The 25,685-nt window shown below is 47.2% G+C and overlaps 1 protein-coding gene across 1 annotated transcript in view; it reads left to right on the top strand.

Moving 5' to 3' along the window:
• The window catches only part of PITPNC1 (phosphatidylinositol transfer protein cytoplasmic 1), a 279,779-nt gene that overhangs the window by 209,912 nt on the left and 44,182 nt on the right, over window positions 1-25,685 (top strand). The window contains exon 6 of the mRNA XM_066235085.1: window positions 15,583-15,678. Coding sequence (XP_066091182.1) covers window positions 15,583-15,678 — 96 coding nt within the window. The remainder of the gene's footprint in view (window positions 1-15,582; window positions 15,679-25,685) is intronic.

Here is a 25,685-nt window from a genome sequence, read left to right as displayed (position 1 = left end):
GTTGAGAGGTAGAGGCAAAAATGTACTGTTTCCATATATTCGTGTAGCATTTTGAACTTCACACCCATCACCTGGTCCTGATGGGGCAGGACATGGAGGGGCTCACTTCCAGAGGTTGAAGTGGAGAATTGGGAGAGTTTCTCAGGCCACATAACTCAGAAGTCATAAGCCGGGACTAAAACCAGATATTTTGACTCCTGGGCTGTGCTCTCTCCATCATAAACTGATAGGTTCCAGGGGTGATAAAGAAACCATTGTTGCATACTGAGGAAGAAAACTTCATGGGGGCGGGGGGAAGATGGATGGATTGATAGAAGCCAGAGTCTCAAGACAAAGGGAGGTTAGGGGTCCTGCAGGTGACTGGATGAGATAGAGAATAGATAGAGGTCTATCAGGGAGATGGAGTTGTGAGATGTAGAGGCAGCAGTATTAACAGGACTTAGTGCCTGATCATATAGGAAAATGAGAAAGAAGTTGGAGCCTAGGATGACACCCAGGTTTCTGCCCTGGGTGATTGAAGGTGCACAAAAAGAGGAGCCAACTCAAACATTAAATCCAAAGGGCTAGGAGGGGAGATAATGAAAGTAGTTTCAAATATGTTAATTTTGAGCAAAACTAGGGATGGTGCCCCATGCTCAGTTGTTATTCAAAGGCCTAGAAATTTGGAAACATGTCTGGGATATCCAGGACATTTGTTGGGTTGGTAGCAATCAGGTTCACATTTTACTACAGGTATTCACTGTAGTATTATAAATAATGTGATTTTTTTTTTTTTTAAAGAGGAAGAAAAGACAGGGGCAAAAGGAAAGGCCTTAGACATTTAACAGAAGGAAGATTGTATGACTTATGTTACAGCCATATAAATGAAATGTGATCCAACCTTAAAAATGAGTTCTGGCCTTGTGGTGATTTCCCCCTCCCCCTCCATCCTCAATGAGACTCACATGGACAGGCACTTGCCATGACCAGGTCAAGATAAAATGGGCTTTATCTGCTTTCTGTCATCGAGTCCTCACTACTGCCCATTATGGGAGGAGCCCGCTCACAGCCAGGAAAAGTGAAGTCCAGCAGCTCTCGGTCGCAGACCCGGTCTGCTGACTCTGGAAGCCAGGCCCATCACCACCACACTGTATTTTCTCTCTCTACAACTTTCTAACCGTATCTTCCATAAGGAAGGAGTATCATGGTAAGGAAAAAAGAGAAAAGAAAAGGTTGTAGCCCTGGCCGGTTGGCTCAGCGGTAGAGCGTCGGCCTAGCGTGCGGAGGACCCGGGTTCGATTTCCGGCCAGGGCACACAGGAGAAGCACCCATTTGCTTCTCCACCCCTCCGCCGCGCTTTCCTCTCTGTCTCTCTCTTCCCCTCCCGCAGCCAAGGCTCCATTGGAGCAGAGATGGCCCGGGCGCTGGGCATGGCTCTGTGGCCTCTGCCTCAGGCGCTAGAGTGGCTCTGGTCACAATATGGCGACGCCCAGGATGGGCAGAGCATCGCCCCCTGGGGGGCAGAGCACCGCCCCTGGTGGGCGTGCCGGGTGGATCCCGGTCGGGCGCATGCGGGAGTCTGTCTGACTGTCTCTCCCTGTTTCCAGCTTCAGAAAAATGAAAAAAATAAAAATAAAAATAAAAAAAAGAAAAGGTTGTTGTATTAGAATGACATGAAGGACAGCCCAAACATGCTTGATGCCCAGCTGTGGATTTGAGAGCTGGTCCAGGCAGGTAGGATTGACACAGCAGGCCCCTCCTCACTGGGGGAGATAGAAGGGACAGGCTCTTTCAGGGGCCTCATGCCTAATTATGCTTCTACCTTAGGAAGAGCTGAGGAAGCCAGCCCCAGCCCATCTGCTGGCCCACACCTGTCTCACCACTGCCTGGAGAGCTCCTTCTGGAACCTTCTGCTCTGCTGCCTGGGGCGGGTCTGTGATGCTCAGCCAAGAGGCCTTGTGCAGTTCCCCAACTTCGCCTTGGGGAGGTATTTAGAAAGAACCCATTGCAGAAGGGAAAACCAAACAAAATGCAACCTACCAGGAAAATAGACAATCTCTTCCTGTATTTTGTGTTTCTCTGACGTTGATGAAGTCTGTCATGAGTCTGAAGTGGTTTGGGCTGGGGCATTTCTCATTCTCTTGCCCAGAGAGATGTGCCAGGAATGAGCTGGGAGGAGACGCAAGGCTCAGGGACGCCTGTGTGGTGAACAGGAGGAGACTCTGGCCTCTGGAGAGTGAGGCTGCCGGCGGCCTTTTCATCACTCTGCTGTCCCCTGACTTTCTGGTGTGGCCTCCCCACCGTATGGGCCCCAGTAGGCCATCTATCTCAGTATTTTATTCTCTCCCCTCCAGACTGGGTTAGTGGCTTCTCATAGGAAAAGCTAGTACCAGACATTCTGTGCCGGGAACTCTGCCTGTTTGTGCAAAGGGTTCGTTGTTCAGGCTCAGAGAAGGTTCAGAAGGATGGGAGTTAGAGGCACCTTGCCGTGGCAGACCCCAAACACTGAGGCTATTGAAGTCCGTCCCACAGTGAGCCTGCAAGCGCTTCCAGGCTAAATATTGATTCGTCGACCTGAGAAAACCAGCAGTTCTAGTTCCCAGAGACCACCCTGCGAACTGAAATAGGAAGGAACTGGGAGAAATTGCAACTATTTTTAAGCTCAGCCTCTGAGGCTTATTTTAGGAAGCATATTGATCCTACTGCGGGGAAACCATACAGCCTGTCGGGTGCCAGGATCCACACATGCGTGTGTGAAGCGTGGCCCAGTCTCATGACACTGTCTGTGTGTCCAAAGGGTACTCCAGCCCAAAGAGAGAATTCAGATGGAGGCTGCTTTGTACTAAGCTTATGTAAAGAGCCTTGTGACAGCTGCCCTGGGAACTGTAACTTAGAGCCATGTTTGTGCCGTAGAAGCCTTTTTAGTTGAATCAAGTGATAGCATTTGTGACCCTTCTGCATTGCTTCATTGTACTTTTCAGTCCTTTTCTTAATTAGTTGCCGTGACCTGGAGCGTTGTTTATTGGTGTTGTTTCTCCCACTAGAATCTTTCCCCATCAGTCATCATGTCACTTGGAGTACTGTCTCTTGAACCTTCTTCCTCATCTTTCATCTCACCCGAATGAGCCAGGGTTCACCTCCATTCCCTGAGCAGACTCCAGATCACGGCACACAATGGTTCTCAACCCTCCGCTGGTTTGCTGGGGCTCTTTCCAGACACAGCTCCTGAACTGGAGGGAAGCGTGCTTTCCCTCCAGGAGCTCATGCCGTGAATGAATGCGTGCTCACTCTGCTGTGCACCTCACCTTGAGCTCATCCTGCCTCTTCCCAGGCACCCTTTCCTCTCTTATCTCTCTGTTCTCTTCCCCCAGGTGCACTTAGTAGCAGCGTTTGTTCTGAACGTCACTGATGAGCCACAATGCCTTACGTTATACCCATCCTTCTGTCTTTTCTGTTGTCATCTCTTTCTGTCTGTTATGTTTTGAGTTTTCTGCCACCTTTGATGCAAGGGGAGAAAAGGAAAGGACAGACCTCCCCCATTGGCCCATACAGGCATTCCTTGGCTTGTGGCAGCACAAAGACCAGAGGGGATTTGTAGCCAAGGCACAGGGAGGGGGTCAGTCGATGGAAGGAGGCTTTGGGATATCTTGACAGAATTCTTGATGAAACTGAACCAGATGATCCCAGGATGAAGCCTACCGGCAAGACCTAGTAAAAAAGGGGTCCTAGAGAGCCTGACTTTTGTTTGATTAAGGAGTGAATGTTCATCACCAGTGAGAAGTCCACATTTATCTGTTCTTTTCAAGTTTCTTTTCATTTTTAACCCCTCTCTTCCCTCTGCACACATTTTTTTTTTTTTTGTATTTTTCTGAAGTGAGAAGTGGCAGGGGGCGGAATGGGGGCAGTCAGACAGACTTCCACATGTGCCCCACCCGGCATGCCCACCATGGGGTGATGCTCAGCCCCTCTGGGGCTTTGCTCTGCTACAATCGGAGCCATTCTAGCACCTGAGGTGGAGGCCACAGAGCCATCCTCAGCGCCCGGATCAACTTTGCTCCAATGGAGCCTTGGCTGCAGGAGGGGAAGAGAGAGATAGAGAAGAAGAAGAAGGGGAAGGGTGGAGAAGCAGATGGGCACTTTTCCTGTGTGCCCTGGCCAGGAATTGAAGCCGTGACTTCCACACGCTAGGCCGACACTCTACCGCTGAACCAACTGGCCAGGGCTCTCTGCACACATTTAAAAAAATATTTTTTAATTTATTTTTTTTTATTTTATTTTTCTGAAGCTGGAAATGGGGAGAGACAGTCAGACAGACTCCCGCATGCGCCCGACCGGGATCTACCCACCCGGCACGCCCACCAGAGGGCGATACTCTGCCCACCAGGGCGTCGCTCTGTTGCGACCAGAGCCACTCTAGCACCTGGGACAGAGGCCAAGGAGCCATCCCCAGCGCCCGGGCCATCTTTGCTCCAATGGAGCCTTGGCTGCAGGAGGGGAAGAGAGAGACAGAGAGGAAGGAGAGGGGGAGGGGTGGAGAAGCAGACGGGCGCTTCTCCTGTGTGCCCTGGCCGGGAATCGAACCCAGGACTTCTGCACGCCAGGCTGATGCTCCACCACTGAGCCAACTGGCCAGGGCCCATTTTTAAAATTTTTATTTTTATTTTTGATTTGAGAGAGAAAGAAACATCAATTTGCTATTTGACTTATTTATGCATTTGTTGGTTGTTTATTGTATGCACCCTGACCCAGGATCGAACCTGCAACCTTGGCATATGGGGACAACACTCTAACCAACTGAGCTACTCAGCCAGGGCCTCTCTGGACACATTTAATAACAAACAAAAAAAGGCCTGGTTGCTTGCATCTGCAAAAGTTCAGGACAAAAAGCCTTCCCAGGAGGCCCGCTTTTCCAACTCCAGAGACTGCAGAGTTTCTTCTTGCTCTTGAGACTGGGAGAAAGGGTCCTTTTAAAAAGTGGAGAGTTGTATCAGTTTTCCAGGTCTGCCATAGCGAATTACCAGAAACTGGGTGGCTTTATTTTATTTTATTTGATCGATTTTAACAAGAGAGGGAGAGAGGGAGAGAGAGACAGGAACATCAATTCATTCCTGTATGTGCCCTGACCGGAGATTTAACCGGCAGCCTCTGTGCTTTGGGAAGATGCTGTAACCAACTGAGCTATCTGGCCAGGGCAAAACTGGGTGGCTTTAAACAATAGAAGTTTATCCTCACAGTTCTGGAAGTCTGAAATCAAGGTGTCTACAGTGCCAGGCTCCCTGCAAAGGCTTTAGGGAAGCAGCTTCCTCATTTCTTCCAGCTTCAGGTGGTTCTAGGCATCCCTTGGCTTGTGGCGGCATCACTCCAGTCTCTGCCTGTCTTTACATGATCTTTTCCTATTGTGTCTCTTGTCCTTTTATAAGGACACTCACTAGCCATGGGATTTAGAGGCCATCTTAAATCCAGGATGATTCTATTTCAAAATCCTTATCTTGGTCCATCCAAGCTACTATTACAGAACTCCAGGAGGCTTATAAACAATAGGAGTTTATTTTTTACAGTCTGAAGGCTGGGAAGTCCAAAGTCAGGGTGCCAGCATGATTGGGTTCTAGGTTGCAAACTGCCAACTTTTCTCTGTGTCTTAGGAAACTTGATGGGTAATTTTTTACAGAGCTCTAATCCCATTCATGAGGGCTCTATGCTCCTTACCTAAGCACCTCCCAAAGACCCTACCTCCTAATGCCATCACATTGGGCAACAGATTTCAACATATGAATTCAGGGTTGAGGAAGGACACAAAAATTCAGTCCGTAGCAATCTTTAACTGATTATATCTGCAAAGACCCTACTTCCAAATACAGTCACATTCTGAGATTTCTGGTGGGCATAAATTTGGGAGAGACACTATTCAGTTTACTCCAGGAGTATTGATATATCTGCTTCTAAAGAAGAATTAACATACACCCTACAACCCAGCAGTGCCACTTCAGGGTATGTACTGTAAATAAATGAAGACTTGTATTCCTTGGGGTGAAGACACTGTTCTGTATCATAGTGTACTGCTGGGTACAAGAATCTATACAGGGCCTGACCTGTGGTGGCGCAGTGGATAAAGCGTCGACCTGAAAATGCTGAGGTCGCCGGTTCGAAACCCTGGGCTTGCCTGGTCAAGGCACATATGGGAGTTGATGCTTCTAGCTCCTCCCCCCCTTCTCTCTCTCTGTCTCTACTCTCTCTCTCTCCCTCTGTCTCTCCCTCTCCTCTCTAAAAAATGTATTAAAAAAAAAAAAAGAATCTATACAGGTGTTAAAATTCAGGCCCTGGCTGGATAGGTCAACTGGTAGAGTATCATCCTGATACATAAGGTTGCAGTTTTGTTTTTTTGTTTGTTTGTTTTGTTTTTGTATTTTTCTGAAGCTGGAAATGGGGAGAGACAGTCAGACAGACTCCCGCATGCGCCCTGCCGGGATCCACCCGGCACGTCCACCAGGGGCAACACTCTGCCCACCAGGGGGCGATGCTCTGCCCCTCCGGGGCATCGCTCTGCCGTGACCAGAGCCACTCTAGCGCCTGGGGCAGGCCAAGGAGCCATCCCCAGCGCCCGGGCCATTTTTGCTCCAATGGAGCCTTGGCTATGGGAGGGGAAGAGAGAGACAGAGAGGAAGGAGGGGAGGGAGGAGAAGCAAATGGGCACTTCTCCTATGTACCCTGGCCGGGAATCGAACCCAGGTCCCCCGCACGCCAGGCCGACGCTCTACCGCTAAGCCAACCGGCCAGGGCCAAGGTTGCAGTTTTTATCCCCAGTCAAGATACATACAAGAATCCCCAGTCAAGATACATATAAGAATCAACCCATGAATGCGTGAATAAGTGGAACAACACATTGATGTGTTTCTCTCTCTCTCATTCTCTCTCAAATCAATTTTTAAAAATTCATAGAACTGCCTGACCTGTGGTGGCGCAGTGGGTAAAAGCGTCGACCTGAAATGCTGAGGTCACTGGTTTGAAACCCCAGGCTTCCCTGGTCAAGGCACATGTGGGAGCTGATGCTTCCTGCTCCTCCCTCCCTTCTCTATCTGTCCCTGTCTCCTCTCTCTAAAAAATGAATAAATTAAAAAATTTAAAAAAAAAAATTCATAGAACTGTATACTCCAAAAAAATCTAAAAAGGATTGTTTTGGGTACAGGGAGTCTAAAATAAAAACCAGGGATCAACATATCTTATTGAAGGTATTAAGTTGTCATTTATTTTTGTATGTGTTTGTGAATGACCAGCTCACACTAGATTTTGTGTAAAGTTAATTTTCAAAATTTTGTCTGCTCCATAATAGAAGGATTAAAGTGTTGAGTATAACCTTTATGGGTTGCTATTTATTTTTTCTTATACTTAACACTTTCAAATTGAAAATATCTAGTTCCTGAAAACTTTTTTAAACAAAGAAGAAGAAAAACCAAACCTGGAGGGTGCGGTGCACCCTCTGTGCTAGGTCATTCATGAAGGGACCAGGTTGAACGATCGGGGTCAGCCACTCTTGTCCGTGTGCTCGTATGGGGTAGACACTGCATGGAACGTCCCCAAGAACCTATCTTGCAAGCCTCTTGGCAGAGTTCTATTTAGGCGTTCAATTTGAACTAATACAGAGAAACATTAGTGACTAGTGGAAGAAACAGACAAGCCTTCTTTTCTAACACCATCAGCGCCCCAGTTCTTTGAATCACCTCTCCCTCAAGGTGGCTCACCACATGGTGTTCTTTTTGCTCCAGCTTCCTGGCCTCCCAAGGACCCCATTGGCGTCCTTATTCCACCACTGCGGTGGGAGTGGTCCTCACTCAATTGGAAGCTCTCCATCCCTCTTGGGAGCCCTGGCCATCCCCAAGTGTGTGCCAGTTTCCCTTGGTTACCATCCAGAGACCTTTGGGTAATGTGCAAAACACTCACAGGTGGTGCTGAAGGAAGCCACCTTACTACGCCACCACCCACAGCCCCAGCCTTCCTCTGAGAGTGGCACTTGTCCCCACCCCCACCCTCACCTAACTCAGCGGCCCCTCCCCAGTGCCATCTAAGACACAGTAGGCTTGATGGGTCCAGCTTATGAACAGTCGTGGTACTTTCTCACCTGCACTCCCTATACCCTGTCCCCTCACAGAGGCAACCTTGCTTCCTCAGCTCGGACCAGACAGCTTTGCCCCATCCTCATTCCATTCTGCCTCCTTCCAGGGTCCCGTGACCAGAACACCTGGAAGTTTGAGCTAAGCCCAGAGACTGCTCTCTAAATAAAGGGAGCTCTGAGAGTCCCTTTCTCCCATTGCCAATTTTGAGCCCTTTAAAATTCAAGTGCAATACACTGGAAGAGAAGTGAACTGTCAGTCAAAGGGGAGGGGACAGTGGAAGGAAGGAAAACAACACAACCAGAAAGTTCCTCCGAGGTCCACAGAAGCACTGTTTGGAGCTCCACTGCACCATCCCTTATCGCTCATCCCCACCCGCCAGCAGCTCTGCCTGGATGTCATTACCTCCTCATTGGGGACGGAAGTGTCTCATACACTGTGGGTGGAAACCTTTGCCTTTGATTTGCTTTATGACTCCCGCTGCCTGTGGAAAAAACAGTTTTGCCTTCTGCACTGAAGGCCTAATGATATTGCCTACCAGGGAGCATTCTCCAGGGAATTCTGCATTTACCCAGCATCTGAGAGACTGGCCTGACCCTGGCAGGTGAGTTTTCTTTACTCGCCTTAATACTCCCTGAGCCCCATAATGAGTGTTCACTCAAGGAGGTTCCCTCCCACTGTAGCACCAAGCAGGACTCCCCAGTTCAGCTCCAAGTCCAAGGTCAGTTTAGGAGTAGACCTGGGACCATCACTCCCTGCAGCACACTTGCACCAGCAGAGAGTTCTCTGGGCCCCCAGATACAAGCCATAAGTCACTTCCCAGGACCTGGTGTCTCTGGACCACACTCACACTGTCTCCTTCCCTCACAACAGGAAACGGCCAGTTTTCTGAGTAATCCTGCTGATTAAATGATGATCCTAAGCCTAGGCTCCTATGGGCCTTTGTTGAGTTGCTTCCTTGCCAAATCCAGACTGGGGTGCTACTGTTTGAAGCATGCCTTTTAGTACTTAGTATTTGAGTAGCATGCAGATGACATGTTCTGTGGTGTTGTTGATTAAATCTTGCATTGAATCTGGTCTTCTGTACCAAATATAAGCTTCCTTGAGCAGACCTGATTTCACATATTGGAAGAGGCACAATGTTAAACACAGAGTAACTACTTAGTAAATAATTGCCCGTTTGTGTTTGCTGTGTGTCCCGTCACTTCTCTCAGAGCACGGTCTTAGATAATTCTATCTTCAGAACAAATAACATTTACCCAGCTCCCTATTCTGGGAGGTTAAAAGAGAAGTAGTCATGTTTTTAATGAGACCAAAGAAAACCATCCTTTTTTTAATTATTATTTTTAGTTTTTTAATCTCTGTCTTAATGGCAATGTTGCGTGCTCTTGGGTTGGATCATACAGTGTACACATTTATGAAACGGTCACAGTTGAATTGTGTAGGCATGAAAATGTTCCGGGTGAGAATACCAGTAGAAATGAGGTAATAAAATGATGGTTTTCTTCATCATTGACTTGGACTTCTTTTTGTTTTGTTTTGTTTTGTTTTTTTACCAACCATGTGCTTTTCCAGCCATCCCCACCAGGTAGGCTGCTGCTTGATAATAATCAATAAACCATGAACCAACCCCAGCCCCACAGGCCCAATTTATTAACCAGGGACCAGCCTTCACTGCCCTCCACCAAACAAGTGGCCACTTTACAAATCCAGAGCATGAAAACGAAAGCCTTGATAAGATAATAATTCTACCTCCAGTGTGCCCGCTTGCTAAATTCTTTGTCGGAATGTCTTAGTCGATTGCATCCCCCTGAGACCTCCCACGTGCAGGGAAGTCAAATGAGAGGAGAACAGTGACTTAGCTGGCATTCTCTGTCCCTTTAATCATATCTGAAGCATAAAACAAAATGGTAGATTTTTCTCAAAATCCCTACTAATCAACCATCCTTACTTTGCATCCTTGGAAACGTGGGCAGATGGCAGGGAGATAAAATCCACGCAGCTCCTCAGCTTGGATCTCCACCCCCCATCAATTTTTAATTTTTTTAATAATAGACTATTTTTACCAGAACAGTTTTAGGTTTATAGAAAAATTGTACAGAAAGTACACAGAGTTCCATTCCAAACTTGTATCTTAAACCACAAAAGTTACTGTCACAGAGAACGGGGCTGCAGACTCCATGTGTCCCAGGTTGATGCCTTTCTGAAGAGCTATCAGACACAGTAGTCTCCCTCCGTGGGCTGTAACATCAGAAATTACAAAATTTAGAAACATCTAGAAGTAACACAGAGAGATTACAAATTCTGGAAAGACATTCCTGTCCAAGGAAGAAGTCTAGTGCGTTGTTAAACATAGTTCCTATCTGTCAACTCACCTTTCCCTCCTGATTTTATGACGTCATGACCCAGCATTTGCCTGTATTAAATAGGGGCATCTCCCTTTCTTTATCCCACCTACCCCATGTGTACCCTCTAGGAAAAATCTTTTTTAAGAATGGAGTTATTAATGGCTACATAATAGTTCACCAAATAGATTTATCATAATTTCCATGGTCATTCTCTTATACTGGGATATTTAAGCTGTTTCCTCTCTCTCTCTCTCCTCTCTCTCTCTCTCTCTCTCTCTCTCTCTCTCTCTCTCAGTCTCTGTTTTTTTCTTGCTGTTACAATAATGTTGCAGTGAAAACCTGGTGGGGATGGCTGGAAAAGCACATGGTTGGTAAAAAAACAAAAGATTGCTTTTGTATGGCCAGGGGCCGCAGTCACCGTGGCCATGAAAGTTCTCATTGGATTTGGACAGATGGTAAAGAAACAGATGGGCAAAAAATGGTGGGCTATTCCTTTATTAAAGTCTCACACCGGCCGACAAGCAAACAGGCAGGGGAGACCTCTTCCCTCTCCTTCAGTGGCTCCCAAAGCCCTGACACATTCTCCGGTTCCACAACCAGGAGAATCTTCTCCAGTTTCTCCTAGAATCAAAGGCCCCAACCTGCTTCAGTAGGGTTCCCAAAGCCCCCCAACTCTGGTCCCCATCTGCACACCTTCTCTTTTCCTGCCAACATGGCTCCTCTCTCATTTGCCCAAGAGCTTTTCCTTTACTTAACATTCCTAAGATAAATTCTCAAAGCTTAAGCTTACTAGGTTAAAATATATGAAGATTTTAAAGATGCTTGATACTTAATGTTCATAATGCTTTACCCCAAAAAAGGGGGGAAATTGCTCTTTCTTTATTTGGAATCTATAAGATAGTATTTATTTGGGAGACTTGCCTTCTCATTGTAATATTGTTCAGTTCCTGTTAAATGGAGATTTTTTATGGAGTGTTCATTGCCTGGTGGGGGTGGGGTTGAAGAGTCAGCCCGATTGGCACCGGAATCGACGCGGATGATCTATAGGTGGGCACGTCTCTGATGAATAACCAAGGATGGAAAGGTGTTATAGGGAATACAGGGAAAGTGCCACAATGTACTCCCCAACCCAACTGCCTCTCAGAAGGAAAAGAATTCTGCCCGGGGCCTGAAGTGTCTATCACCGGTGTCAGGTCCTGGCAGAGTTTGACTTGATGTATCAACAAGATGCATCTTGTTCTAAAGCTATCTCAGCAGATCATCTTACTCGAAGAGGTGGTGGTTGGACCAGAGTTCTGGCAGCTGCTGCTGCTGCCACGGGGAAAGCCCAAATGAATACTTACTCGTGCTATTTTCCCTGGGGGCCTGGCTAAGCCTCTGTCTGTTTGTAACAGTGTTGGTGTAATTCTGGGTCATGCTCTAGGCTGAGCATGAAGATTATAGACTGTTTCACCCCCGGCTGTGGCCACTAATTCCACTACATCATGACCACCCCCATTCCCTATGTTACTGCTACAGCCCTTCTCTGCACCACCCAAGTCAGCTGGCTGAAGGGTGAAGGGACATACAGGGACTGAGCCAAAGAGCGAGACTTGGGAGACTGAAAAGACACAGAGGTCACTCAACATCACAGGCATTTTAACTGGGAGGAGTGTTTATAATGATCTGGGTCACTTGATCTCAGCCTCCCTGGGGTCACAGATCTCTTTGATAATCAGGTGAAAGCAGTAGATCTCCCCAGAAAAATGCACCTCCCCAAGTTCTGGGTACAATTTCAGGATGTCTCAGAATTCCCTGGGACCCATTCATCTAGATATACCTTTTCTTTGGCATAAGAAGACGTGAAGACCCAGAAGAGGTGCAGGGCCTTGCCCAAGGTTACACAGAGGAGATAACTGAATTCAAACTCAGATCTCCTGACTTCCAATATAGAGCCTGTCAGCCAATACCAGAAGACTGAGCCCTACTTTGAAAATTAGGAAAAGTTAGGGTGTTTACAACCAAGGATAATAGAACTAAGGCTCATGAAAGGAAGCGAAAAATCAGTTAGCAATATTCCTGCCGTACACCCCTCTTTGGAGAGCAGAAACTAATTCCTTCCATTAATTCAGCAGGCACTTATCGAGAACCTAAGAGCGTCTCCTAATATCTCTGATCATTGGGAGATGAATTATTTATTGGAAATGACAACTCTTTGTAATCTCAAGTCTGAAGAGGATGCTGAGATTCTGTGGCTTTGTTCAAGTGGTGGGAACTGCACCCCGAAACCTTGACTGCAAAGGTGCTTGGTATTTCATCGGTTTTGATGCAAGAATTAAGTATCACAGTAACAAAGGAGACCAGAGTTTGAATGGAAGATGCCTACGTTGACTGTACTGCACTACTCAACAACAAAGTAAAAGCTCCATGTCTTTGGGGACATACATTTTATAAGTAGCCGTCAGAGAACCGGATTCCAATTTCATCTTTCTGAAAAGAAGCAGGAAGCACTTTTGACTGATATGTATCTTCTTGGCTGTGTGCCAGGAAGGCAACCTTGTGTCACGGGTGGAGCCTGGTGCTGAAGGCTGGAGACTTGCCTGGGACCCAAGCTTCTCTGCCAGTGGGCCGTGTGACCTTGGGCAGGAAAAGAAAGCCTTGATTTTCTCATCTGAAAATTGAAAATAGTAATACTGTCCTCATAAAGGGACCTCAGTCTGTGGGAGAGTACCCAAGGAAGAACAAACATGGAAGGGGCCCCTCTCCACAGCTGGGCTCAGCCTCTGTTGGGCAAGTCACAGTCGTAGCCACAGGATAGCGGAAAGTTTGCCGGGTTGTCTGGTCCAGAGCTGGCCCACAGTTACTGGGCAGCAGAAAACAGCCCTCAGGCGCCTGTGTGATGTGACTGATGGCAGGGATGTGGAGGCAGAGCACCACCACCAATGCAAGGGGTGCTCAGTCTCTGCATTGGGAGGGCCACAGTGAAGATCAGGGATGCAAGGTCACCAAGCAACAAGACACTCTGGGTACACAGCAGGGACAGCAGCTCTGAGCTTTCCCACTGACAGATTCTGTGGCAACAGTAAGATCCAAGGCAGGGAGAGAAGCCCCCTTCTTCTTGCAGGGTCCCTCCAGTACAGGGCTTAATGTTGTACTTACTATAAAGAATTGCTTACAAGGTCCAGTCCATTATTATCTCAGAGCAGAGACCAAAGGGTGAGCTTGGAGCTGAGAGATAACAACGTAATAACTGCCATAATGGGTGATCAAAAATGTCTGAGCCCTGGCCGGGTAGCTCAGTTGGTTAGAGCGTCATCCCGATGAGCCAGTGTTGCATGTTTGATTCCCAGTCAAGACACATGCAGGATTTAACAGTGAATGCATGGGTGAGTGCAACAGCAGGTCATGTTTCTCCCTCTCTCTCTCTCTCTCTCTCTCTCTCTCTGTAGGATCAATCAATAAAGTTTTTAAATAATGTCTGAATTAAAATAGGAAAAGCCACATATTCCATCAATAACTCCCTTAACCCCTGTTTAGTTCCTCTTCTTTCAGTCCTATAAATTTTACCACCAATACATGTGTCAAACCTCTCTTCTTTTGTAATTTACTCTCCAGGAGCTCATTTCCCTCTGAGTGTTCCATGTGGTTTTGTTTTCTTAATGAGGCACGAATCTTTCTTCTCTTGGCAGACACTTAAAGGAGACTCATGCATAAGAGAGAGAGAGAGAGACACACACACACACACACACACACACACACACACACAAACAACCCGAGACCCAGTATTTCACTTCATAACATATTTCTCTGCTCAAACTTGAACCTGTTTCTCCACCGTCTCGTCTCAGAACATCCACCTGACCCTCCCAAACATGATAGGAGTGTCCCAAAGCACTTGACTTCAAGTGGCAGTGGACAGCATCAGAGCTGATCCCGGAACCAGTCTTTGCCTTTAAGGAAAGTGCAGTGGCCACCTCAGGTCAGACCGTGGAGCGGACCTCCTCGAACAAATCTGAAAAGAGTCCAGTCTGCAGCCATTTTAGAATAAAAGGAGTGACAGAGCAAACAGCAGACTTGGAGGATAATTACTAGCACCGATATTATTCAGGAAGCATTTGGAAAGGACTAATAGTTTCAACTTGAGAATCAAAACAGAGAGAGTCGAGCATGCCAGGAGGCCTGCAGTTGCCCTTCTGAGAGCGTGTTATTAATAGGCACCAAATCTGTGTCAAGACAATGTGCTTAGACATCAACCACCCCGTTCTTGCAAAATTCTGCATTCCCTTCTGAAGAGTCAGATTTAATTAGTGTTAACAGATGATTCTCCTGCTGGAATTAGCTCAACAGTGAGGGGACCGGGGGGGGGATAGTTAAAACTTCCTGCAAGGATGGAGTGGTTTTGCAAACTTAATCTGTTTACCATCCTCCAGAAGGTCTGAGAAGATCATCACTTTAGTCCAGAAAAATGGTAATTGGAAAAACTAGAGGAAGGTCATCTTTCCACCAAAATTTATGTTTGTATATGTGGCTGTCTTACGTATTTATTTGCAAGTGCTGGACGTTGTGGGCCGTGAAACCTACTGTAGGCTGGCAGGAAGCCGTCTCGGTATCTTTCCACATTCTACCTTCTCACCCCTTCAGGTACGAAGGAAATCATGCTCTTCAGTGGTCAAGAGTAACACTGTTTATCCCTGGGCCATGGAATTATGGACGATCTTTATTTTCTTCTGTTCATCTGTATTTTCTACAATGAGCATGTATTATGGGTGATTTTATTAAATAGATATAAATGATTTGTTAAGGGTTGACTTTTTTTGGTTTATTTTATTGATTTGAGAGAGAGAGGGAGAGACAGGAATATTCGTCTATTCCTATAGTGCCCTGACTGGGAGTTAAACGCTCAAATCCTACGCTTTGGAGACGTCACTTTTGGAAGAGATTTCTTTCTTCATTTGAACTTCCAAAATCAACCTTCTTTTTCTTCTACCGAGCAGTGACTGATATGGCATCTGCCTCCTGTGTGACAAAACACCAGCAACGAATGCCAGCCTGCCCTGATCCCTGCCCGTTCTGAGGCAGGTTGAAAGCCCTAGGGTGTTCTTTTACCCACAGGCACCTTGAGGATGTCACCTATTATCCCTAACCTTTGCTATGTTCCTCTGTTCTTTCAGATTTTTGACAGTGAAGCCAAAGACCTAGAGAGGGAAGTTTGCTTTATCGACATTGCCTGCGACGAAATTCCAGAGCGTTACTACAAAGAATCTGAGGTAAGCCATAGATGGGATGGCATGTGGAAGAGGTTCGTTCACCCAACAAGTGCTCGTTCAGCCTCACCTGGGAGGCTTCCATCTATCCCTGTGTGAGTTCAGTTTGGTTTTGCATCTTGCTGGATTCTTCATTGTGATTCTCAAAACTAAGCCCAGACTCCTCAGGGTCAGCCCTAGCTGCCACTCACTTTCGGTTTCATATTCCTGTCTCCCCAATTCTGCCATCTTTCTGGGCAGCAAAATATTCACAAGGCAGAACTATCCAACACAACGGCCTCTCTTGAAAAAACAGCCGTTACCCCTGGCTTCTGCACCACCAGGCTCTCCATCTGCAAGGGCAGGGGCTGTCTTTTATTTGCGTCTTTGGGGTCTAACACAGAAAGTGCTCAGTTGGCCTCCTCTGAATGAGTACTACAGCCTAGGCTGCTCCAGCGGGCACAGACCCTTTCTCTCAAAGCAGGGAGCATTTTCCTGGCGGCTTCTCTTTTTTTGTCTTGAATGAGAATAAATTCAAGAGACTATCTTTCTCTAGCAGGGGCCCTCAAACTTTTTACACAGGGGGCCAGTTCACTGTCCCTCAGACCATTAGAGGGCCACCACATACAGTGCTCCTCTCACAGACCACCAATGAAAGAGGTGCCCCTTCCGGAAGTGCGGTGGGGGCCAGATAAATGGCCTCAGGGGGCCGCAATTTGGGGACGCCTGCCTACAGCTTCTTCTACCCTACCAGAATCCATTGTTGGCTTCAGTCCAACGTTTTTATTTTACTGTTGGTGCAAGTCCTCACTTACCGTATTTCCCCATGTATAAGACGCTCCCGTATATAAGATGCACCTTAATTTCAGGGCCTGAAATATGAAAAAAAATAGATTACATAAAATTATTGAACTCAGTTTTATTCATCATAAAATTTATACAACTCCTCATCACTGTCAAAACTCCCATCCATTAGCTTGTCCTCATCTGTGTCTGATGACAAATCACTGTCTTCAACAATGAGTGCAAAAACAAGCACGAAAAAACGGGAAATGCAAGTAAAAAAATCTACAACCACTGAATAAGATGCAACCAGTTTTTAGACCCCAAATTTTTTTATTTTGTTTTTGTTTTTTTTGGACACAGAGAGAGAAATAGGGACAGACAGACAGGAAGGGAGAGAGATGAGAAGCATCAATTCTTCGTTGCGGCACCTTAGTTGTTCATTGATTGCTTTCTCATATGTGCCATGACTGGGGGGCTACAGCAGACTGAGTGACCCCTTGCTCAAGCCTGTGCTCAAGCTGGTGACCTCAGGTTTCGAACCTGGGTCTTCCGCATCCCAGTCTTGACGCTCTATCCACTGTGCCATCACCTGGTCAGGCTAGACCCCCAATTTTTTTTTTCTGAAGTTAGAAACGGGGAGGCAGTCAGAGAGACTTCCGCATGTGCCCAACCGGGATCCACCCGGCACGCCCACCAGGGGGCGATGCTCTGCCCATCTGGGGCATCTCTCTGTTGCAACCAGAGCCATTCTGTTGCCTGAGGCAGAGGCCACAGAGCCATCCTCAGCACCCGGGCTAACTTTGCTCCAGTGAAGCCTTGGCTGTGGGAGGGGAAGAGAGAGACAGAGGAAGGCCAGACAATTCTCTGGCCAAGAATTGAACCCGGGACTCCTGCACACCAGGTCGACGTTCTACCATAGACCCCAAATTTTTTGAAAAATAGTGTGTTTTATACATGGGGAAATATAGTATATCCCATTAGTATGTTATTGATAGCCACTCAGGGAACTTGGGTGATCCTCTCATAAATAACACCTCCCTGCAAGGACAGCAGGTGCAAGGCAGTTTTTGTTGTTTAGCAACATGCAGCCAATCACAGTATGTTTGGACTCAGGGCCCCAGACTCGTACTTGAGTGGTTACACATGGATCTTAAAACTCTTCTCTCAGATTCATTAAGGCTGATTCAAGACACAATAAATGAACCTGTTAAAAACAGATTCCACCATTGCACAAACAGGGCTTCCAGTGTGGTTTGGGTTTTTTGGCCTCCACATTTGGGGATTTGTTTGGCTATAAAGGTCTAACCTGAGCTGAGCCAGTGCTGAGCTTTTAACTGCAGGCGTGTGCTTCACAGCTGCCAGCCCTTCAAAGGCCAGGAGAGACAGATGTGAATTACTCTTGGTTCGACTCAAAGGCTGTGCTTTTTGACGTCATTAGTTCCTGCTACACTCTGCAGCCACACTTGTGAATTTAATAAAAACAAAGTGAGTGCCTGACCAGGCACTGGCACAGTGGGTAGATCATTGATCTGGGATGCGGAGGATTCAGGTTCAAAACCCCAAGGTTGCCAGCTTGAGCATGGGCTCATCCGGCTAGAGTGGGGTCGCTGGCTTGAGTGTAGAATCATAGACATGACCTCATGGTCGCTGGCTTGAGCCCCAAGGTCGCTGGCTTGAGCAAGGGGTCACTCGGTCTCTTGTAGCCCCTTGGTCAAGGCACATATAGGAGAGCAGTCAATGAACAACTAAGGAGCTATAACAAACAGTTGATGCTTCTCATCTCCCTTCCTGTCTGTGTCTGTCCCACTCTCTCTCTCTCTGTCTCTGTCAAAAAAAGAAAGAAAGAAAAACAAAGTGAAATGCCCTCTGTGTAACTGGATCCACTGCAGAAAAGGAGAAACCTGGTCTCCCCTGTCTCACTGTATGGAGCAGATATTTCTGTGGTTTCATATCAAGTCCACCAATAGTGTGGGCTTCAGTGATAGGCAGAACACTGTGCAACATATTGGGGAAGCTGTTGCCCCTTCACTTTTCATGGCTCCTTGGGCCTGGGGGTGCTGCTGTCCTTCTGGACTCTTTGGGAGCTTCGGCCTTCCAGAAAGGCAGTGTTGCCAGAAAACTGGCCCCATTTCAGCTCTTTCTCTTAGACTGCTGTGGGTGGTCCTGCCTCAGGGTGTTCCCTCCTGTTCTATAAAAAGCATCAGGACACATATGGAATACTAAAGAGTAAATCAGCAAGTCTCCTTTCTAATCAGCGGTGCCTGCCTCATTTCCCTGTGCTCCCTGCTTCCGTGACCTCCACAGGAAAGCTTGTTTTCCTTGATACAGACATTTCAAGAGCTTTGTCTTCTTGCTTCACGGTCATCCATTACTCCGGGTCCTAGTATTCTTTCCTGGTTGCCATTTGACCAAGAAGAAAAGGTGGCTAGTCATTCATCTAGTAAATATCTACTCAGTGCTCACTGAGTGTGACATACAGTTTTTTTGTTTGTTTTTGTTTTTGTTTTAGGTGAGATGGGGGGGAGATAGTGAGGCAGACTGCCACATGCACCCCGACGAGGATCTATCCAGCAACCCCATCTTGGGCCAGTGCTCAAGTACTGAGCTATTTTTAGCATCTGAGGCCAATGCACTCCACATGCACCCCGACCAGGATCCATCCAGCAACCCCATCTTGGGCCAGTGCTCAAGTACTGAGCTATTTTTAGCATCTGAGGCCAATGCGCTGCAACGGAGCCATCCTCAGCACCCAGGGCCAGCACTCAAACCGATTGAGTCACTGGCTGTAGGAGGGAAAGAGGGAGAGAAGGGGAAGAACAGAGAGGGGAGAAGCAGATGGTCGTTTCTTCTGTGTGACCTGACCGGGTATGAAATCCGGATGTCCATATGCCAGGCTGACATGCTATCCACTGAGCCACCGGTCAGGGTCAACATACAGTATTAAGATGAGGACATGGCAAAGGGCAGAAGAGACACTGAGGGCTCCTTCCCTCAAGACACTTTCAGTCTAGCAGGGGAGCCAAACAAAAACAAAGTAATCACACATAGAGAAACCGATGTTAAAAGGATGGGACCAGGACAAATGACCTGCCAAGACCGACAGGATGGAAAGAGCTCCAGGTGGAGGTAGCAGCATATGTAGGGGCCCCAGGTGACACAAATGAGGAAGCAAAAGAAGGTCAGCATGGCAGTGGTGGTGGAAACAAGAATGGCATAAGGGAGGCTGGATGTGGGATGAGGCTATATTAAGATGCTTAGATTTTATTTATTCAAGTGCAATAGAATGCCTTTTAAGTATGAATCAATACCTATGATCTAATTTGTGCTTTTGAAAGATTGCTCTGGCTAGAGAATGGACTGACTAGAAGGGAACAAAAGGGAAGTCAGGAAACCACTGACGTCAGTGGCGTTGTTGACATTATTGGTCATTGAGGTTGTATGGTGGCTTGACCTGGAGGTTTAGAATCACATGGTTTCGAGGTGTATTTTGAAGGCAGAATTGAGAGGGATGAGTCTAGACAGGATGTGAGATAAGAGAAAAGGACGAGTCAGGATAACCTTAAGGTTTATGCTTTAGATAACCAATTGATTGTGGTGAGACGAGAAATGGATTTTACAGAAAGATGGATGGACCTTGTGATGCCAGTGAGACATCTAGAACAAACAGAAACAAGTTTGGAGCTTAGACAAGAAGTCGAGCTGGTGGCGTATCTAAGAGTGTTTGGCAAATAGATGGTGTAAAGCCAGTAGCCACGGCCACCATCACAGCCGCCTGGCCCATGCAGGTTCGCATTTGATTCAGACAGACAGTAATGAAACAGCAGAGCCAAGAACTGGTGGGCCATTACCTTTAATCCTAGCTCGCACCCGGCAGGTGAGAAATACACACAGTGGGAAAACACTTCCCTTTCCATTCAGGGCTCCCAAAGCCACTGACTCATCTGAGTATTCCTAGAATCAAAGGTTTGTCCTCACCAGTGTTATTCACCTCTGTTCCCCTTCTCCTTCTCTCTACACTAACTCTGCACAAATTGGCTTCTCCTTCTGCAATGCTGATTTCAGGAACCAAGAGAGCAAGCCCCTGGTCTCCCTTATTTTATAGCAGGGGTAGTCAACCTTTTTATACCTACCGCCCACTTTTGTATCTGTTAGTAGTAAAATTTTCTAACCACCCACCGGTTCCACAGTAATGGTGATTTATAAAATAGGGAAGTAACTTTACTTTATATATTTATAAAGCAGAGTTACATCAAGTTAAAGCATATAATAATAATTACTTACCAAGTACTTTATGTCGGATTTTCACTAAGTTTGGCAGAATAAATCTTTATAAAACAACTTACTATAGTTAAATCTATCTTTTTATTTATACTTTGGTTGCTCCACTACTGCCCATCATGAAAGCTAGAACGCCCACTAGTGGGCGGTAGGGACCAAGTTGACTACCACTGTTTTATAGTGTAGAAATTAAAGCCTTTAAGCCAGTATACCAGAGGTCCCCAAACTTTTTTATTTTTATTTTTATTTTTTATTTTTTAATTTTTTTTAATTTTTTTACAGGGACAGAGAGAGAGTCAGATAGAGGGATAGATAGGGACAGACAGACAGGAATGGAGAGAGATGAGAAGCATCAATCCTCAGTTTTTTGTTGTGACACCATATTTGTTCATTGATTGCTTTCTCAATATGGGCCATGGCCTTCAGCAGACTGAGTAACCCCCTGCTCAAGCCAGTGACCTTGGGTCCATGCTAGTGAGCTTTTTGCTCAAGCCAGATGAGCCCACACTCAAGCTGGCAACCCCGGGGTTTCGAACCTGGCTCCTTCCGCATCCCAATCCGACACTCCACTGCACCACCGCCTGGTCAGGACCCAAACATTTTACACAGGGAGCCAGTTCACTGTCCCTCAGACCGTTGGAGGGCCAGACTATAAAAAAACTATGAACAAATCCCTATGCACACTGCACATATCTTATTTTAAAGTAAAAAAACAAAACGGGAACAAATACAATATTAAAAATAAAGAACAAGTAAATTTAAATCAACAAACTGATCAGTATTTCAATGGGAACTATGGGCCTGCTTTTGGCTAATGAGATGGTCAATGTCTGGTTGCATGTTCTCACTGACCACCAATGAAAGAGGTGCCCCTTCCCAAAGTGCGGTGGGAGCCGGATAAATGGCCTCAGGGGGCTGCATGCAGCCCGTGGGCCGTAATTTGGGGACCCAGCAGTATACAAATAAGGAAGTCACTGATACAAAGCTTCTTATCTGAAGCATAAATGGGATTCCTCGTAAGAGTGCACTGCCCACATCATGCAACAGTCAAGGGTGTGGGGAAAAGCTTCGTGTTGAGAAAATATTAGTATTAGAAGGATGTTGAAAAGATCTTAGTATTAAAAGGGTAGGAAAGGCTTAGTCTTAAAACTAAGCCTTAGGCCTGGCCAGGCAGTGGCACAGTGAATAGAGTGTCAGACTGGGATATGGAAGGACCCAGGTTTGAGACCCCGAGGTCACCAGTTTGAGCGCAGGCTCATCTGGTTTGAGCAAAGCTCACCAGCGTGGACCCAAGGTCGCTGGCTCCAGCAAGGGGTTACTCGGTCTGCTGAAGGCTCGTGGTCAAGGCACATATGAGACAGCAATCAATGAACAACTAAGGTGTCGCAACAAAAAACTGATGATTGATGAAACTGATGATTGATGCTTCTCATCTCTCTTTGTTCCTGTCTGTCTGTCCCTATCTATCCCTCTCTCTGACTCTCTCTGTCTCTGTAAAAACAAACAAACAAACAAACTAAGCCTTAGGCTATAAGGACCCTGCCTGTTTACAACCTGTCTCCCACACCCAATGCAAACTATAAACGAGCAAACATATACATCATATTTGCAAACTTATTTGACCCACAGATGGTATTTAAACTCCTGGGAATGGATGAGAGGGAGAAGCATACAGTATAATGGGAAAGGGGTTCTTGTGTAAGCACTAAGGGATGGCAGCATTTGGAGACCCAGAAGAAGATGAGGGGGCCCTAGGAGCCTCCTAAGAATTGGCCAGAGAGAAGAAAAACAAGGAGAGTGTACCAAGGAAAGCAGGTTTCAAGAGAAAGAGAATGATCAGTTGTGATAAATGCAGACATGAGATCCAGTAGGATGGCAATGGAAAACTGCCCTCTAGAGAAACAGTTCCCAGTTGGGGGCCATCTTGCTCCAAAAGGATACTTGCAATGTCTGGAGACATTTCTGAGTGTCACAGTTCTGAGGTGCTACAGCAAATAGTACCTTAGAGGCCAGCCAGTGATACTGGTAAACACCCTATAATGCACAGGACAGACCCCACAGCAAAGGACTCTCTGGCCCTATCAATACTGCCAAGATTGGGAAACCCCACTCTTGGAGGGAAAGGTCATTGGAGATGAGTGGAACCCTGGGTTCAGCTCTCACACTCAGAGCCACTATGCTTGTCCTGGAGTCTTCGGGTTCCTTAATGGATGTGGAAAAAGGGCTCCTGAGGCCTCAGCCCAGTACACTGTTGTCAAGTACTGCTTCCCAGGGGATTGCCAACCTGCGTTACAGGTAGAATTCTTCCTCCCTAGCTCTGCGGTTAGACCACAAAGGAAAAGCCATAATTGGGAGCCTGCAATAAAATTTCGGGAAAAGTATACTCCATGGGACTCTCTGAGGACCCCATTCCCATCATCATTTGCCCTCCAGAATCCATAGTGCAGTGTGAACCCACCAAAAGGGAGAGAATTGGGTTTCCTAGGCTGATTTTGGTTGAGTGTTACTTGCCAGGAACTGAAAATAAGGGGAACAACCAATTCAGAAGGCAAACCACTTCGAAATAAATCTCAACTCAGCCTGCGGTAAATAATTAACGACCCCCTCCCCACCACAAGAGTTCCCTTCTAAAATAAAATCTGACCTTGTCATTTTCTGCTTATAGCATGGCACTGGCTGGGAGGAGGAAGCCCAGCCCCTGAGAACGGCGCCGGCCTTCTCCGCTCCCTGGTCCTCCCCATCTCCGTATCCCTTACCTGGCAAGCATTTAGTCTTCCTCTTTAATAGACCATATTTGTTTTTAAGATTTTGTTTGTTGATTTTAGAGAGGAGAGAGAAAGAGAGAGAGAGAGAGACCAGGAGGAGGGAGGAGCAAGAAGCATCAGCTCACTGTTGCTTTTCATGTGTGCTTTGACCAGGCAAGCCCAGGGTCTTGAACTAGGGACCTCAGCATTCCAGGTTGACTCCTCATCCACTGCACCATCACAGCCAGTCTTCCTCTTTAGAGGTCAGCTTCAGCATGGCCTCTCCCGTGGGCTTGCCTGGGTGCCCTGCTCTCCCACCCACTGCCAGCAGAGTTCTATTCTGTGGTTTCTAGATCATGCTTTTCTCCTGCTAGCTCATGCTAGTTCACATTTATATCAAGAACTCCATGCAGACAAGAGCTGTCTTCTTTATCACCATGCCTCAGCAGCTGGTCCAGTCCTGGAACAGAGCAGAGGCTCATGAAACGGTTGTTGAATGAATGCGTGATAGCCAGGGGCATTGTTTCTAGCAGCCACAATTTCAGAGCGCATGCCATCAAAGAAAATGAATTGATTGCCATTAAGCTAACAATTGTGAATCAGGGTTCTTTCTTTTTCTTTTTCTTTTAATTTGAGGCATACAGCTTTATGGGCTTTTTCTTCTAATCCATCTTTGTAAGTTGACTGTGTCAGCATTGTAAATAGGAGCACATTTTCTGTGGAGAAAGCAGCAGTGCTTGTGTGCTGAATCTGTTCTGAGATTTCTGCTGCTTATGAAAACAGACCAGGGGTTATCTGGGTCACTCCCCTCCACCCAGCTGCTGTCACACCACCATCCAGATCGAAGAAGGGGATTAAAGCACTTTCTTTTCTTTTTTCATTTCTCCCTGGAAACCGCTGAGCCACCCAATCATGCCTCCCTCCAGAAGGTGACCGGAGCTGGGAATTTTCCACTGGGTGCCCTCTGCCTGCTGGCCCTCGTGGCACCACTAACCAGGGACACAGAAGGACACTGGAGGCTCTGGATCAGCTGATGGCCCAGCCCAGTGTTCCCATATTCTCTTTACTCAGGGCTGCTGTTTCCTACCCACGTCCAGGGCCGCGCTTCAGCTCCCTGGGACTCCTTCATCTCAGGTTCTGTTTTCTCATATCCCATGCAGAATTCTGCAGGACATTGCTGTATTTAAAAAAAAAAAAAAACAGGCCCTGGCCAGTTGGCTCAGTGGTAGAGCGTCGGCCTGGCATGCAGAAGTCCCGGGTTCGATTCCTGGCCAGGGCACACAGGAGAAGTGCCCATCTGCTTTTCCACCCCTCCCCCTCTCCTTCCTCTCTGTCTCTCTCTTCCCCTCCTGCAGCCGAGGCTCAATTGGAGCAAAGATGGCCTGGGCGCTGGGGATGGCTCCTTGGCCTCTGCCCCAGGCGCTGGAGTGGCTCTGGTTGTGACAGAGCGTCGCCCCGGAGGGGCAGAGCATCGCCCCCTGGTGGGCGTGCCTGGTGGATCCCGGTCGGGCGCATGCGGGAATCTGTCGGACTGTCTCTCCCCGTTTCCAGCTTCAGAAAAATACAAAAAAAAAAATCAGTGTGATTTCTCAGGCACAGAAAGGACATCTACCCCTCCCAACACAGCCCACCAAGGCCCTGTCCCCTTCAGAGTCCGGAGGTTCTTTGTACTAAGTCACATGAGCACCGCCAATGCAGGAGGTGAGGCCCAAATCTGAGCAGGTTGTACTTGTATGGTTGCTACACGGGTTGTTGCCTCTTACCAAGACTTCTGTCCCGACCCATTGACTCTCCGCCACAGTTTTCAGGTGCAGACGTCAGACCAGGAAGGAAGGACTTGGCATGATAAGTCGTAGCATGCGCTCAGAGGGCCTGGGCCGTGGCCCCTACCTGCAGAGCGGAGCAGCTCAGGGGCAAGAACACCTCTCAGCACCCCAGCCTGCAGGGCTCGTGCAGCCGGACAGGCTCTGAAAGTCAGGCTCGGAGAGCTCTAACTCAGAGGCCTGGGGTGTTGGCTCACGTAAAGACCAGTGCTCTTCCTCCTTGATTTGCTACGGTGATGCCTAAGGTTGGGCTTCCGCGAGATGAGGAGCAGTGACCAGAGAAAAGTGGCGTCTCTGGGGGCCTCCTCTGTGCTGCCACCCACAGCTCCCCAGTGTGGAGGGCATGGCAGCTTCTACATTTTCACACATGCATTAAAGAGAAAGAGGAAAAAAGAAAAAG

Source organism: Saccopteryx bilineata, chromosome 6 (genome assembly GCF_036850765.1).
Source record: "Saccopteryx bilineata isolate mSacBil1 chromosome 6, mSacBil1_pri_phased_curated, whole genome shotgun sequence".
Lineage (NCBI taxonomy): Eukaryota > Metazoa > Chordata > Mammalia > Chiroptera > Emballonuridae > Saccopteryx > Saccopteryx bilineata.
Note: the sequence above shows the minus strand (reverse complement) of the source record. Positions and strands in the feature narration are given on the sequence as shown.